Below are 14,169 nucleotides of genomic sequence, written 5' to 3'. Positions count from 1 at the left end.
CCCCCTGGCGGCAGGCGGCTGCTGCTGCGTCGCTCCGTATCAGCCGGCAGCTCCACGCAGACGTGTTTCTGCTGGCAGATCATGAACCTCCTACTTAAAACTGGATATCGTTATTTTCAGAATCTTATTGGCTACAGGAAGTGCCCGTCATCGGCTCTATTGGCTCGGCCTACCCAGGAAATAACAGGGACCGGCCCTTCCTGACAGCGCAGGCTCTCATTGGCTGCTGTAGGCTGTGAAAGGGACATGTGAGCTCCTATTGGGTCGGATCAGCTGTCAGTCGAAAGGTCAGAGTTCAGCGGCTAATTTATGAATCTGAAGCGATGCGGCAGCCGTCCCTGAAGATTTACTGATGGAATAATGTGTTCTGGACTAAATATTTTACTGGATTGGATCGTCTGGACCTTTGACAGCGTAACAAGACCGTTTCTGTTGGAATATAATGGATCGGTGGATTAAGTTACTGTGAGGCTTCAGAGTCGCGTCACTTTTGCTGTACTGGCTGGTCTGACAGAGGCGCTGATTGGACGCGCTGTGGTATCTTCAAATGGTTTGCATCGGTCGAATCACAAGGATTTTAGCTTTCAGACGGTGGATCGTATGAGTATGAGGTTAACATAGCAGCTGTGTGCACAGATCGACCTGACGGCCCGCGGACAGGCTGTATGCTATATGTTCATCTGACACACAGGCCAAACTACGGAATTACAACTTCCAGGTTGTCACGTGATGCACACCGACCCCCACAGACACTTCCCATAGACGCACATTGTGAAAGAAGCGGCTGTAAAACGGTGGATACATGTTTTCACCGTTACCCCCCCCCCGACATCAGAGTTTGATCCATTTGTCAGATAACATTTGGAAACTCTAGAAGAGCTGCAACATTATTATTTTACCCCCCATTCAAGTTAGCGGAGAGCTAAACAGGAAGTTAGCCGCTTGGTGCGCTCGCTCTATGAGACGGGGTTAAAGGGGTTAACACTAGTATACCCGGAAGATGGACTTTTTTGGCCCACGCTGAAGGGGATTCCAATCCGTTAAAAACTGACTCAAAGGGTTCTTGAACAACCTACTGTATACATGACCTACTGTATATTTCAAAATAAGAGTGTTATAAGATAACTCTGTAAGGGACTTAACAGCAGGATTGAGTTATTATTAGGGATCAAAGGTGAGGGTATTGTCAGGGGGGACCCAGGAAATGGGTCTTTTTATTTCATGTTTCTTAGATTTATATTTTATTTTAACCTTTCCAGCCGGATTCCTTGTAAAAAATAAAATAAAATATTTGAAAATTTGAATTTAATTTGAATTTATCTGGTCAGTTGGGATTATTTAAACCTCCTCGGTGCATTCAGGTTCACCTGCAGAAACACGGCCATCTCGGACTCGTCCAGGGTCTGGATGGCGGTCTCCAGCAGCTTGGCGGCGGTCTCCAGGTGGTCGGTGTGCTTCCTCTTCAGACCTCTGATGTAGTCGAGTTTCTCCTCCTGCTCACAGTTGATCCTCAGGGTCATCTCACCTTTCCTCTCCTCCAGCAGAGCGAACAGGTGATCGAACGTCTCGCACACCTTCGACTTCTGTCTGCGTCCGTTTTCCTGAAAACACAGGTGAAGTAAACCTCAGGTACCCGCTGTGACGCTGCATCACCTTCTGAGTTCTGAGATGTACAGTACTGTGCAAGGCAGGGGTGAAAACAATGCTGTAAAGTAAGAATGCTTTCAAAAATAGACACATTAATAATTTATTTAATTAATTTATCAATTAACAAAATGCAAAGTGAGTGAACAGAAGAAACATCTAAATCAAAGCAGTAAAGCAGTCTGGTGAGACCAGCAGCATCAGCTCTTCAGGTACACCTGAACAAAGTCTTCGAAGGAGCTCAGCAGGTAGGTCCGTCCAAACCCCCGTGAGAACTCCCCACAGTCCTCCTGTGGATTCAGGAAGCCTCAGTTGCTTCTCTCTCTTCGTGTGACCCCAGAGAGACTGGAGGATGTTGAGATCAGGCGTCTGTGGGGCCACACCATCACTTCCAGGACTCCTGGTTCTTCTTTCAGCTGAACATATTTCTTAATGACTCTCACTGTGTGTTTGGGCTCGTTGTCAGGCTGCAGAATGAATTTGGGGACAATCAGAGGCCTGCCTGGTGGAACTGTATCTGCCTGTACTTCTCAGCATTAAGGAGACCATTCATTCAGACCACATCCCAAACCTGTAGGACCCTCCAGCCCTTCGGTGAACAACCTGCCTTCTGGTGCAGTTTCACATGTTGACTTTTTGGCACCTGTGATTCCTGAAGAGTTGAGTCACTTGGCCTTGTTTCCATAGCTGCAAGTCTTCCATGAAGGCCACCTCTGACCAGACTCCTCTGACAGTAGATGGTGGACCAGGGTCCCACTGTTTCCTGCAGCTCTGAGCTGATGTCTCTGCTGGACATCGTCAGACTGTGAAGGGAAGTAAGCGTGATGTGTCTTTAATCTGCTGCCAGACGTTTCTGCATCCTCAGCGCTGCCCGTTTCTTTGTGCTCGGGCAGCACATCTGGAAACATCTGCCTGGGAGAGACCTTGCTGATGCAGTATTACTACCTTGTGTCTTGTTGCTGTGCTCAGTCTTGCTTTGGTGAATGACTTTCACAGCAAACAGCAGGCTCTCCTCGTTAGCTGAGTTTGGCTGTTCCTCACCAGTTTATTCCTCTTACACAGCTGCTTCTGTTTCACTTCATGATTGTGTTTCAGCCTAAATATTGAATCAATGATCATTAGCACCTGTTTGGTATAATAGTTTGATCGAACACTGCAGCAGGTAGTGAAGGCAGCCGAGAGGATCACAGGGACAGGTCTTCCCTCACTGCCATCTACCATCAGTGAATCTACAGATGGGCCTGCAGTGTCATTAAGGATCCAACTAACCCAAAACACAAACTGTTCTACCTCATTAAGTTTAAGCATTGGCACCAAACATCCAGACTTCAGAACAGTATATACCCCAGGCAATCAGTGTGATCAACAAATGTCCCCTTTCCACCACTATCTGTACCCCCACCACAAACATGACATGGGAAATACAAATGGATAGACTGCATCAGGCACTTTATGGAAAGCCAGTAAGAACTTTACACTTAACCCAAAGGTATTTTATATTGTCTGTACTGTATATATGTCATACATCAGCCACAACACTGGACGCGAGACTGAACGCTGAATGCTGTAAATATATTACAGTCACATTCAGAGTAACGTTACTGTCTGTAATGGTCCTATATTATATTTGGACCCCTGGTTTCATGATACGGACTGCTGTTAGCAAACCAACGCCAGCGCCACAAAGCAACCAACACCTGATCCATGCCGCCAAGCCACAGCCAGCTCAGCTTAGCTTACAGTTAGTAGGTTGAATCGCTCTTTGCTAGTAGGAAGTGATCGTAATACTGTTTCACTTTGGCAGCCTATGACAGAAATATGCGCAACAAGTTCAGGTGACCTTCCAACTACATAGCCAGATCAGCCGGAACAAACGCCACCCCAACAAGGCGCTCTGGAGCGCGAATAAACTACTCTTGGGAAACGCTTTCCTTACTCCTTTGCATAGATATCCATCCTCAGGCTACATTTAAGTTACAATCTGTTCACACAAAGTGAATAATACATGTAGAATGCTTCACATTCTCACACACGGTAGTTTTAATAGAGTGAAGTTAGAAAGTGTTGATGGGTGATGAACTCACGTCGACAGCTCTGCAGGTTTCCTCCAGCTGAATGATGATGGCCTGAATCCTCTCGTTGTTCCCAACCAACATGGAGATACAGTCCGTCAGCTCCGCCTGCACACACAGACACATGCATTATATACAACTATAAAATATTTAGGGAGGTCATGGAGATACTTGTACACTTTAGTCAATGTGTCTTTTAGAGAAGCTGATTGGTCAGTGCTCCCTCTAGTGGGCTATTGCTTTTACTTGAGAAGCTGCTACCTCACAGTTTAATGTAAAAGTAGCATCTAAATGTGTAAACTCCGTGTCTGTGGTGTAAACCCCCGTGTCTGTAATGTAAACTCCGTGTCTGTAGTGTAAACCCCGTGCCTGTAGTGTAAACCCTGTGTCTGTAGTGTAAACCCTGTGTCTGTAGTGTAAACCCCCGTGTCTGTGGTGTAAACCCCGTGTCTGTGGTGTAAACCCCCGTGTCTGTAGTATAAACTCAGCGTCTGTGGTGTAAACCCCTGTGTCTGTAGTATAAACTCAGTGTCTGTGGTGTAAACCCCCGTGTCTGTAGTGTAAACCCCCGTGTCTGTAGTGTCAACCCTGTGTCTGTAGTGTAAACCCCCGTGTCTGTAGTGTAAACCCCGTGTCTGTGGTGTAAACCCCCGTGTCTGTAGTATAAACTCAGCGTCTGTGGTGTAAACCCCCATGTCTGTAGTATAAACTCAGCGTCTGTAGTGTAAACCCCCGTGTCTGTGGTGTAAACTCCGTGTCTGTAGTGTAAACCCCCGTGTCTGTAGTGTAAACCCCGTGTCTGTGGTGTAAACCCCCGTGTCTGTAGTATAAACTCAGTGTCTGTGGTGTAAACCCCGTGTCTGTAGTGTAAACCCTCGTGTCTGTAGTATAAACTCAGTGTCTGTGGTGTAAACCCCGTGTCTGTGGTGTAAACTCAGTGTCTGTGGTGTAAACCCTGTGTCTGTGGTGTAAACCCCGTGTCTGTAGTGTAAACCTTCGTGTCTGTGGTGTAAACCCTCGTGTCTGTAGTATAAACTCAGCGTCTGTGGTGTAAACCCCTGTGTCTGTAGTATAAACTCAGTGTCTGTGGTGTAAACCCCCGTGTCTGTAGTGTAGACCCCCGTGTCTGTAGTGTAAACCCCCGTGTCTGTAGTGTCAACCCTGTGTCTGTAGTGTAAACCCCCGTGTCTGTAGTGTAAACCCCGTGTCTGTGGTGTAAACCCCCGTGTCTGTAGTATAAACTCAGCGTCTGTGGTGTAAACCCCCATGTCTGTAGTATAAACTCAGTGTCTGTAGTGTAAACCCCCGTGTCTGTGGTGTAAACTCCGTGTCTGTAGTGTAAACCCCCGTGTCTGTAGTGTAAACCCCCGTGTCTGTAGTGTAAACCCCGTGTCTGTGGTGTAAACCCCCGTGTCTGTAGTATAAACTCAGTGTCTGTGGTGTAAACCCCGTGTCTGTAGTGTAAACCCTCGTGTCTGTAGTATAAACTCAGTGTCTGTGGTGTAAACCCCGTGTCTGTGGTGTAAACTCAGTGTCTGTGGTGTAAACCCTGTGTCTGTGGTGTAAACCCCGTGTCTGTAGTGTAAACCTTCGTGTCTGTGGTGTAAACCCCTGTGTCTGTAGTATAAACTCAGTGTCTGTGGTGTAAACCCCGTGTCTGTGGTGTAAACCCCTGTGTCTGTAGTATAAACTCAGTGTCTGTGGTCTAATCCCTGTGTCTGTGGTGTAAACCCTGTGTCTGTGGAGTAAACCCTGTCTGTGGTGTAAACCCTCGTGTCTGTGGTGTAAACTCAGTGTCTGTGGTGTAAACCCCCGTGTCTGTGGTGTAAACCCCGTGTCTGTGGTGTAAACCCTCGTGTCTGTGGTGTAAACCCCCGTGTCTGTGGTGTAAACCCTTGTGTCTGTAGTATAAACTCAGTGTCTGTGGTGTAAACCCTGTGTCTGTGGTGTAAACCCTGTGTCTGTGGAGTAAACCCTGTCTGTGGTGTAAACCCCGTGTCTGTGGTGTAAACCCTCGTGTCTGTGGTGTAAACTCAGTGTCTGTGGTGTAAACCCCCGTGTCTGTGGTGTAAACCCTCGTGTCTGTGGTGTAAACCCTGTGTCTGTGGTGTAAACCCCCGTGTCTGTGGTGTAAACCCTGTGTCTGTGGTATAAACCCTGTCTGTGGTGTAAACCCCTTGTCTGTGGTGTAAACCCCGTGTCTGTGGTGTAACCCCCGTGTCTGTGGTGTAACCCCTCGTGTCTGTGGTGTAAACCCTGTGTCTGTGGTGTAAACCCTCGTGTCTGTGGTGTAAACCCTCGTGTCTGTGGTGTAAACCCCCGTGTCTGTGGTGTAAACCCTTGTGTCTGTAGTATTATCTCAGTGTCTGTGGTGTAAACCCCTGTGTCTGTGGTGTAAACCCTCGTGTCTGGGGTGTAAACCCTGTGTCTGTGGTGTAAACCCCTGTGTCTGTAGTATAAACTCAGTGTCTGTGGTGTAAACCCCGTGTCTGTGGTGTAAACCCCTGTGTCTGTGGTGTAAACTCAGTGTCTGTGGTGTAAACCCCCGTGTCTGTGGTGTAAACCCTGTCTGTGGTGTAAACCCCGTGTCTGTGGTGTAAACCCTCGTGTCTGTGGTGTAAACCCCCGTGTCTGTGGTGTAAACCCTCGTGTCTGTGGTGTAAACCCTGTCTGTGGTGTAAACCCCGTGTCTGTGGTGTAAACCCTCGTGTCTGTGGTGTAAACCCTCGTGTCTGTGGTGTAAACCCCGTGTCTGTGGTGTAACCCCCGTGTCTGTGGTGTAAACCCTCGTGTCTGTGGTGTAAACCCCGTGTCTGTGGTGTAAACCCCCGTGTCTGTGGTGTAAACCCTCGTGTCTGTGGTGTAAACCCCCGTGTCTGTGGTGTAAACCCTCGTGTCTGTGGTGTAAACCCTTGTGTCTGTAGTATTATCTCAGTGTCTGTGGTGTAAACCCCGTGTCTGTGGTGTAAACCCTGTGTCTGTTGTGTAAACCCCCGTGTCTGTGGTGTAAACCCCCGTGTCTGTAGTATTATCTCAGTGTCTGTGGTGTAAACCCCGTGTCTGTGGTGTAAACCCCATGTCTGTGGTGTAAACCCCCGTGTCTGTGGTGTAAACCCTCGTGTCTGTGGTGTAAACCCCTGTGTCTGTAGTATAAACTCAGTGTCTGTGGTGTAAACCCCGTGTCTGTGGTGTAAACCCCCGTGTCTGTAGTATAAACTCAGTGTCTGTGGTGTAAACCCCCGTGTCTGTAGTATAAACTCAGTGTCTGTGGTGTAAACCCCGTGTCTGTAGTGTAAACCCTCGTGTCTGTAGTATAAACTCAGTGTCTGTGGTGTAAACCCCTGTGTCTGTAGTATAAACTCAGTGTCTGTGGTGTAAACCCCGTGTCTGTAGTGTAAACCCTCGTGTCTGTAGTATAAACTCAGTGTCTGTGGTGTAAACCCCTGTGTCTGTAGTATAAACTCAGTGTCTGTGGTGTAAACCCCGTGTCTGTAGTGTAAACCCTCGTGTCTGTAGTATAAACTCAGTGTCTGTGGTGTAAACCCCTGTGTCTGTAGTATAAACTCAGTGTCTGTGGTGTAAACCCCGTGTCTGTGGTGTAAACCCCCGTGTCTGTGGTGTAAACCCACGTGTCTGTGGTGTAAACCCTTGTGTCTGTGGTGTAAACTCAGTGTCTGTGGTGTAAACCCTCGTGTCTGTGGTGTAAACCCTGTGTCTGTGGTGTAAACCCCCGTGTCTGTGGTGCCTTGGTGAGAGACAGCTTCACCTTCTGTGTTTGGAAGACGTTGTCCAGCGGAGCGACTTCACAGTCTTTATGAGCTCCGAACACTTTACAGAGGGAACAGGTGGGAACGCTGTGGGTGACACAGTAGATGTTGATCTTCTCATCTTCATGTTCCTCACACATCGGCTGATCCTGCTTCTGCTCAGGTTCTGGTCGACTGCTGAGAGAAACAGGCAGACAGGGAGGCTGAACCTGAATCTGTGATCTCCTTGTAGACAGTGAATGCATCTCATGTCAGATTTCATATTGTATTCACCCAGAAGTGTTTGTTTCCCGTGTGAAACAAAAAGTCACTATTGAACATTTTTAATTAATTTATGTAGCTCATGTCAGTTACATTAGTAACGTGACGAAACTTATTTAAGTGAAGACATGTAAGTAATTTTAACCCAAACCACAATCTTTTCCAAAGCCTAACCAATTTTCACCGTTTCACAATGTTAACCATCTTTAGTTTTTGTTAATTTGACCGCGGAGGCCAACACTTGAGTTAAAAAGGTACGCCAAGGGGTCTGACCAAGAGTCGTGATGAGTTGGGAGTGAGAATGTGTTGTTTGAAATAAATCATCTATTTTGAAACAAATAGCTTTTTGAACTGAACATTTCTGTATTTGTAAAGCATAGAGAGACATATTTATGTAAAGAGATATCTTTTAAATTAGTTTATTAAATTATTTAAAGTATTAGTATAAGATTTAGAATGTCAATAAACTTCACATACTTTATTTAATTTCTTTTAAATTTAACAAGGACAGTGTTCACTGGACATAAAAACACAATATGTAAATGAACGTTAATCTTTTATTGATTTTCCAGATGTTAAAAATGCTCCGTATCATATAACAAAACTACATATCTTATACAGCGAATGTATATAAAGCAGTAGTATTAGGCATGTCAGAGAGTACTGTGTACTGAAGGCCTGTCTAACTCTGACAGCTGAAGTGTTTGAGCACCGTTTGTCCTGAACATGTTTATCAGCCGTCGTCCTGCAGGAGGAACATTACTGAAATAGCCCAGCTGCTGTCTCACTGACCCACATTTAAAAATAGAGCCGGGGTCTGTCTGAGTGTCCCGGCTAACTGCTAACTGCTAACTGCTAACTGCTAACTGCTAACACACACCTGTCACCTTCATCAGAGTCCTGACCAGCGGTAAACGTCCTGCTGACCTGCAGTCAGACAGATCGGGTTCACCTCTGTGTGTTCAGCACATGCTAGCCTAGCTTAGCCTAGCTTAGCCTAGCTTAGCACAAAGACTGAGAGCAGTGGGGGGAGAGGAGTGTGAGAACTGAAGACATGTTGTTGTCGTTGTTGTTGTTGTTGTTAACATGAGCTGAACCGTTTCAACATCCTGAGGTGAAGAAAACTCACACAAACATTTAACAAGTAAAATTTTCCAGGTACTTGTATTCTATTCAAGTATTTTCAAATACTTTTTCTTTGTACTTCTCTTACTCTACACTTTAGTTACAGATTCAGATGATTAAAACTAAATCATAAATAATGAAGATGTATTATTACAGATGAATCTACTGAGCAGTGTTTAAAGTAATGAAGGTGTGTACAGGTGTGAACAGGTGTGTACAGGTGTGTACAGGTGTGTACAGGTGTGTGTTACCTGCTGCTTCCCTGTTTGTACATGTCGATGATGTTCTCCACCAGCAGGTTCCTCTGCAGTCCGTAGACCCCGTGTCGATCCAGAACCACCTCATGTCGGCAGGACGGGCAGCGGAAACGACCGCCTGACGTCACCGTGGAGCCGCTCCTTGTGGACAGGTAGGGATTGGACGCCTGCAGGGGGGCGGGGCATCACACAGGTAGAGAGTTTTTAACAGGAAAATAAGCGATTAACTTAAAGAAATAAACTTTGTAGAAACAAGGTAAATTCTCTGTCCAGGACTGTGTCTGTTAAATATCTCATTAATGTTATTAGCAGCAGGGAAAGTAATGAAGTACATTTACTCAAGGACCATTTTGAGGTACTTGTATTTAACATGAGTATTTCCATTTTCCATCTGACAGCTGTAGTTATTTACAGGCTAACACAAAACAAAACTCTGAGCAACAATCAACTAGTACGTTGTAGTTTTACTTGAACTATACATTCAGTACTTTTTTATGCTACTACTTTTGTACTTTTACTTTAGAAAAAGCTGTTTCTGAACCTGCTGCCGCTGAGAACAAACACAGACCTGTGAGTACTCAAAGTACTGTACCGCTGCCTCTGTAAAGTATTAAGAAATAAATTCCACTTCTCTGCACTCGGATTCTGTTTTTCATTTGTCGTCAAGAGGACAATATTCAAGATAAATAAACAAACACAAGCTTCTTGGTTCAGATGTCGGCATCCTGGAGGTTTTAACAGCCGCTGCTGGTTCGACCAGCTTCTAAAGCTCTCAGCTGAGGCCTTCGGGGGCGCTGTCTCTTTAAGGCGGGGGCGGACCTGTCGTCCTCACCTGTGCGTGTCCTCACCTGGAAGATGTCGTTGGCACACTTGCGGCAGAGGTTGTGCTGGCAGGGCAGGATGACCACGGGCTTGGTGAACATCTCCAAGCAGATGGGACAGATGAGCTGCTTCTCCAGATTCTCCATGATGGCGAGTGTCCCGGGGGAGACAGGCGTCACCCGGACACGATGGGGGAGGACAGGGGAGGCGTCCCAGAGATTAAACAATATAAAGAAATAAAGAAGCAGACGAAGAAGAAGAGGAGCGTTGGAGGCCTGTGGACGGCTGTGAGCAGCACTTGGTCTGTTTTTAGACGCACAGACGTCAGCCGGTGCTGTGCTGACATGCCCTTATATGTCAAAGGTCAGGAGGAGGCGTGATGGGGGGGGAGGTGAGACAGCAGAACAGGGTTTATTAAAGGCACAGTCCACAGCTTCAGAGCAGGAGGAAGCTGAGCAGGCTGCAGCGCCTCCTGCTGGTCCGACAAACACAGAAAAGGTTAATAAATGGTTAATAAATCATTGACTAATTTATTGATCAGCATTAACAAGAGAAACGTTTGGTCTGGAGGAGGAGTGTCCACAGCTCAACGCTCATAAAGTAACATGTTCTATATGTTCTAATGTTGACTTCTCACATCAGTTATACATGTTCTGTGTAGTAGTACTGTACTATATGTGGAAAACAGGAACATGTGTTCTGTAAGGAAGAGAACGTGGAGGCAGTAACAAACCAGCAGACCAATGTCTTTAAATAAGCCTCATTCAGCAACTTGTGACTTTGTTGGTGGAAGTTGGAATATGAGTCAGAATGGAGACAAGTTCTGATGAACTTAATGTACAGTACAGGCCAAAAGTTTGGACACACCTTCTCATTCAATGCGTTTCCTTTATTTTCATGACTGTTTACATTGTAGATTCTCACTGAAGGCATCAAAACTATGAATGAACACATGTGGAATTATGTGCTTAACAAAAAAGTGTGAAATAACTGAAAACACGTCTTATATTCTAGTTTCTTCAAAGTAGCCATCCTTTGCTTTTTTGATGCGCTGCAAACCCTTGGTGTTCTCTCAATGAGCTTCATGAGGTCGTCACCTGAAATGGTTTTCACTTCACAGGTGTGCCTTGTCAGGGTTAATTAGTGGATTTTTTTCCCTTATTAATGGGGTTGGGACCATCAGTTGTGTTGTGCAGAAGTCAGGTTGACACACAGCCGACAGCCTTATTGGAAAACTGTTAGAAATCATATTATGTCAAGAACCAATCAGCTAAGTGAAGGGAAACGAGTGGCCATCATTACTTTAACAAATGAAGGTCAGTCAGTCCGGAAAATTGCGAACACTTTGAACGTGTCCCCAAGTGCAGTCGCAAAAACCATCAAGCGCTACAATGAAACTGGCTCACATGAGGACCGCCCCAGGAAAGGAAGACCAAGAGTCACCTCTGCTGCTGAGGATAAGTTGATCCGAGTCACCAGCCTCAGAAATCGCAGGTTAATAGCAGCTCAGATTAGAGACCAGCTGAATGCCACACAGAGTTCTAGCAGCAGACGCGTCTCTAGAACAGCTGTTAAGAGGAGACTGCGCGAATCAGGCCTTCATGGTCAAGTAGCTGCTAGGAAACCACTGGAGAGGCAACAAGCAGAACAGATTTGTTTGGGCCAAGAAACACAAGGAAAGGACATTAGACCAGTGGAAATCTGTGCTTTGGTCTGACGAGTCCAAATTTGAGATCTTTGGTTCCAGCCGCCGTGTCTCTGTGCGACGCAGAAAAGGTGAACGGGTGGATTCTACATGCCTGGTTCCCACCGTGACGCATGGAGGAGGAGGCGTGATGGTGTGGGGGTGCTTTGCTGGTCACACTGTTGGGGATTTATTCAAAACTGAAGGCATACTGAACCAGCACGGCTACCACAGCATCCTGCAGCGACATGCCATCCCATCCGGTTTGCATTTAGTTGGACCATCATTTGACCCCAAACACACCTCCAGGCTGTGTAAGGGCTGTTTGACCAAGAAGGAGAGTGATGGAGTGCTGCGCCAGATGACCTGGCCTCCACAGTCACCGGACCTGAACCCGATCGAGTTGGTTTGGCGTGAGCTGGACCGCAGAGTGAAGGCAAAAGGGCCAACAAGTGCTAAGCATCTCTGGGAACTCCTTCAAGACTGCTGGAAAACCATTTCAGGTGACTACCTCAAGAGGATGCCAAGAGTGGGCAAAGCAGTAATCAGAGCAAAGGGCGGCTACTTTGAAGAAAGTACACGTGTTACACAAGACGTGTTTTCAGTGTTTTCACACTTTTTTGTAAAGCACATAATTCCACGTGTTCGTTCATAGTTTTGAAGCCTTCAGTGAGAATCTACAATGTAAATAGTCATGAAAATAAAGGAAATGCATTGAATGAGAAGGTGTCCAAACTTTTGGCCTGTACTGTATACACACATACATAAGTAAATACAGTGCATATATATATATATACTGTTGGTATATATTTGTATTCAAGTTAATTCAGCTTAAAATGACTAAACACGAGTTCTTCTCTCGTGAACAAACTGCTGAGCGCTCACACGACTCGTTAAATAAAGTTTTTAAAGAAAAATCATTTGCAGACTTCCCAGCATGCACTGCGAGCTGAAACAGACCTGATAGAAACATCCTGTGTCTCTTTAACACCCATTACATCACATCCTGCTTGTTCCCTTTCATAATAAAACAAAGTCCATGTTGAAGCTGTAACATGAAGCCAACAGCTGTCTTTGTTCTGTAAGGAGGGCGCCCCCTGCAGGACAGGAGGACACACAGCACATGACATCATCACATGACATCATCACAGGTGTTGTTACCGGGTTTTATTTTCCAAACAGTGTTTTTACAGCCGTCGAGCTTCATAAAGGAAACATCCAAAGTAAAACATTATTTACATCAACACAGGAGATAAATATTAATGATCATGATTATAGTTTACAAAATATTAAAGTCTAACAGCCTGTTTTAAGCTCCGCCTCTCCTTTATCACTCATTGAATCAACCAATCAGAGCGTTAGTTTAATAAAATATAATCTGCAGTTTGATCATTAAAGCAACAGTCTGAGGCGCAGCGCCGTTAAACACACTTCTGTTTATTATGGATCTTAATTTATTTTATATATCTTGTCTGCTAAAAGTATAATTTGGGGGAATTAAATAATCATCTGAAACTGAGAGGAGAACGTCAAACTGTTGCTTCAACCTCAAATCAAGTTATTCAGTTTAGAAATTCTACTTTAGTTCCTACAGTTAGTTACAGCGAGCTGATTTAAGGTGTTTCTATGATCCAGCTGCAGAACGAGTGACAGTTTCACGTGGGTCATTAAAGCAGTGATGCGTTTCCTGTTTCCTGTCAGCTTCATGTGTAGGTGTCTCCGTATCTGCGGTGTCCGTCGGTGATCAGCTGCGTCTTCTCGCTGGCGTTGGTCGGCTGCTGAACGATCGGAGTTTCAAGGTCTGCAGAGAAACAAAGAAACTCGTTCAGTTGAAGCTGCTGCTGCTGCTGCTGCATCATCCACAAGCTGCAGCGTTACAAAGGATCAAGAAGTCTGAGGATCAGGGAGTCTAGAGGATCAGGGAGTCTGAGGATCAGGGAGTCTGAGGATCAGGGAGTCTGAGGATCAGGGAGTCTGAGGATCAGGGAGTCTAGAGGATCAGGGAGTCTAAAGGATCAAGAAGTCTGAGGCTCAGGGAGTCTGAGGATCAGGGAGTCTAGAGGATCAGGGAGTCTAGAGGATCAGGGAGTCTGAGGATCAGGGAGTCTGAGGATCAGGGAGTCTGAGGATCAGGGAGTCTAGAGGATCAGGGAGTCTGAGGATCAGGGAGTCTAGAGGATCAGGGAGTCTGAGGATCAGGGAGTCTAAAGGATCAAGAAGTCTGAGGATCAGGGAGTCTGAGGATCAGGGAGTCTAGAGGATCAGGGAGTCTGAGGATCAGGGAGTCTGAGGATCAGGGAGTCTGAGGATCAGGGAGTCTGAGGATCAGGGAGTCTAAAGGATCAGGGAGTCTAAAGGATCAAGAAGTCTGAGGATCAGGGAGTCTGAGGATCAGGGAGTCTGAGGATCAGGGAGTCTGAGGATCAGGGAGTCTGAGGATCAGGGAGTCTGAGGATCAGGGAGTCTAAAGGATCAAGAAGTCTGAGGATCAGGGAGTCTAAAGGATCAGGGAGTCTGAGGATCAGGGAGTCTAAAGG

General features: G+C 46.0%; 2 protein-coding genes across 2 annotated transcripts in view; both read right to left on the bottom strand.

The window, feature by feature from the left end:
* The window catches only part of trim55a (tripartite motif containing 55a), a 17,667-nt gene extending 7,430 nt beyond the window's left edge, over positions 1 to 10,237 (bottom strand). Inside the window, exons 1-5 of the mRNA XM_046051257.1 lie at positions 9,975 to 10,237; positions 9,121 to 9,293; positions 7,483 to 7,660; positions 3,729 to 3,824; positions 1,368 to 1,601 (exon numbers count right to left, since the gene is read on the bottom strand). Coding sequence (XP_045907213.1) covers positions 1,368 to 1,601; positions 3,729 to 3,824; positions 7,483 to 7,660; positions 9,121 to 9,293; positions 9,975 to 10,094 — 801 coding nt within the window. The 5' untranslated portion in view covers positions 10,095 to 10,237. The remainder of the gene's footprint in view (positions 1 to 1,367; positions 1,602 to 3,728; positions 3,825 to 7,482; positions 7,661 to 9,120; positions 9,294 to 9,974) is intronic.
* A 2,707-nt stretch (positions 10,238 to 12,944) lies between these two features.
* Positions 12,945 to 14,169, bottom strand: part of LOC123972035 (dnaJ homolog subfamily C member 5-like) — a 6,786-nt gene continuing 5,561 nt past the window's right edge. Inside the window, exon 4 of the mRNA XM_046051247.1 lies at positions 12,945 to 13,433. Within this exon, the coding sequence (XP_045907203.1) occupies positions 13,336 to 13,433 (98 nt within the window). The 3' untranslated portion in view covers positions 12,945 to 13,335. The remainder of the gene's footprint in view (positions 13,434 to 14,169) is intronic.

Source organism: Micropterus dolomieu, linkage group LG06, assembly GCF_021292245.1.
Source record: "Micropterus dolomieu isolate WLL.071019.BEF.003 ecotype Adirondacks linkage group LG06, ASM2129224v1, whole genome shotgun sequence".
Taxonomy (NCBI): domain Eukaryota; kingdom Metazoa; phylum Chordata; class Actinopteri; order Centrarchiformes; family Centrarchidae; genus Micropterus; species Micropterus dolomieu.
This window is presented reverse-complemented; position numbering and strand designations above follow the sequence as displayed.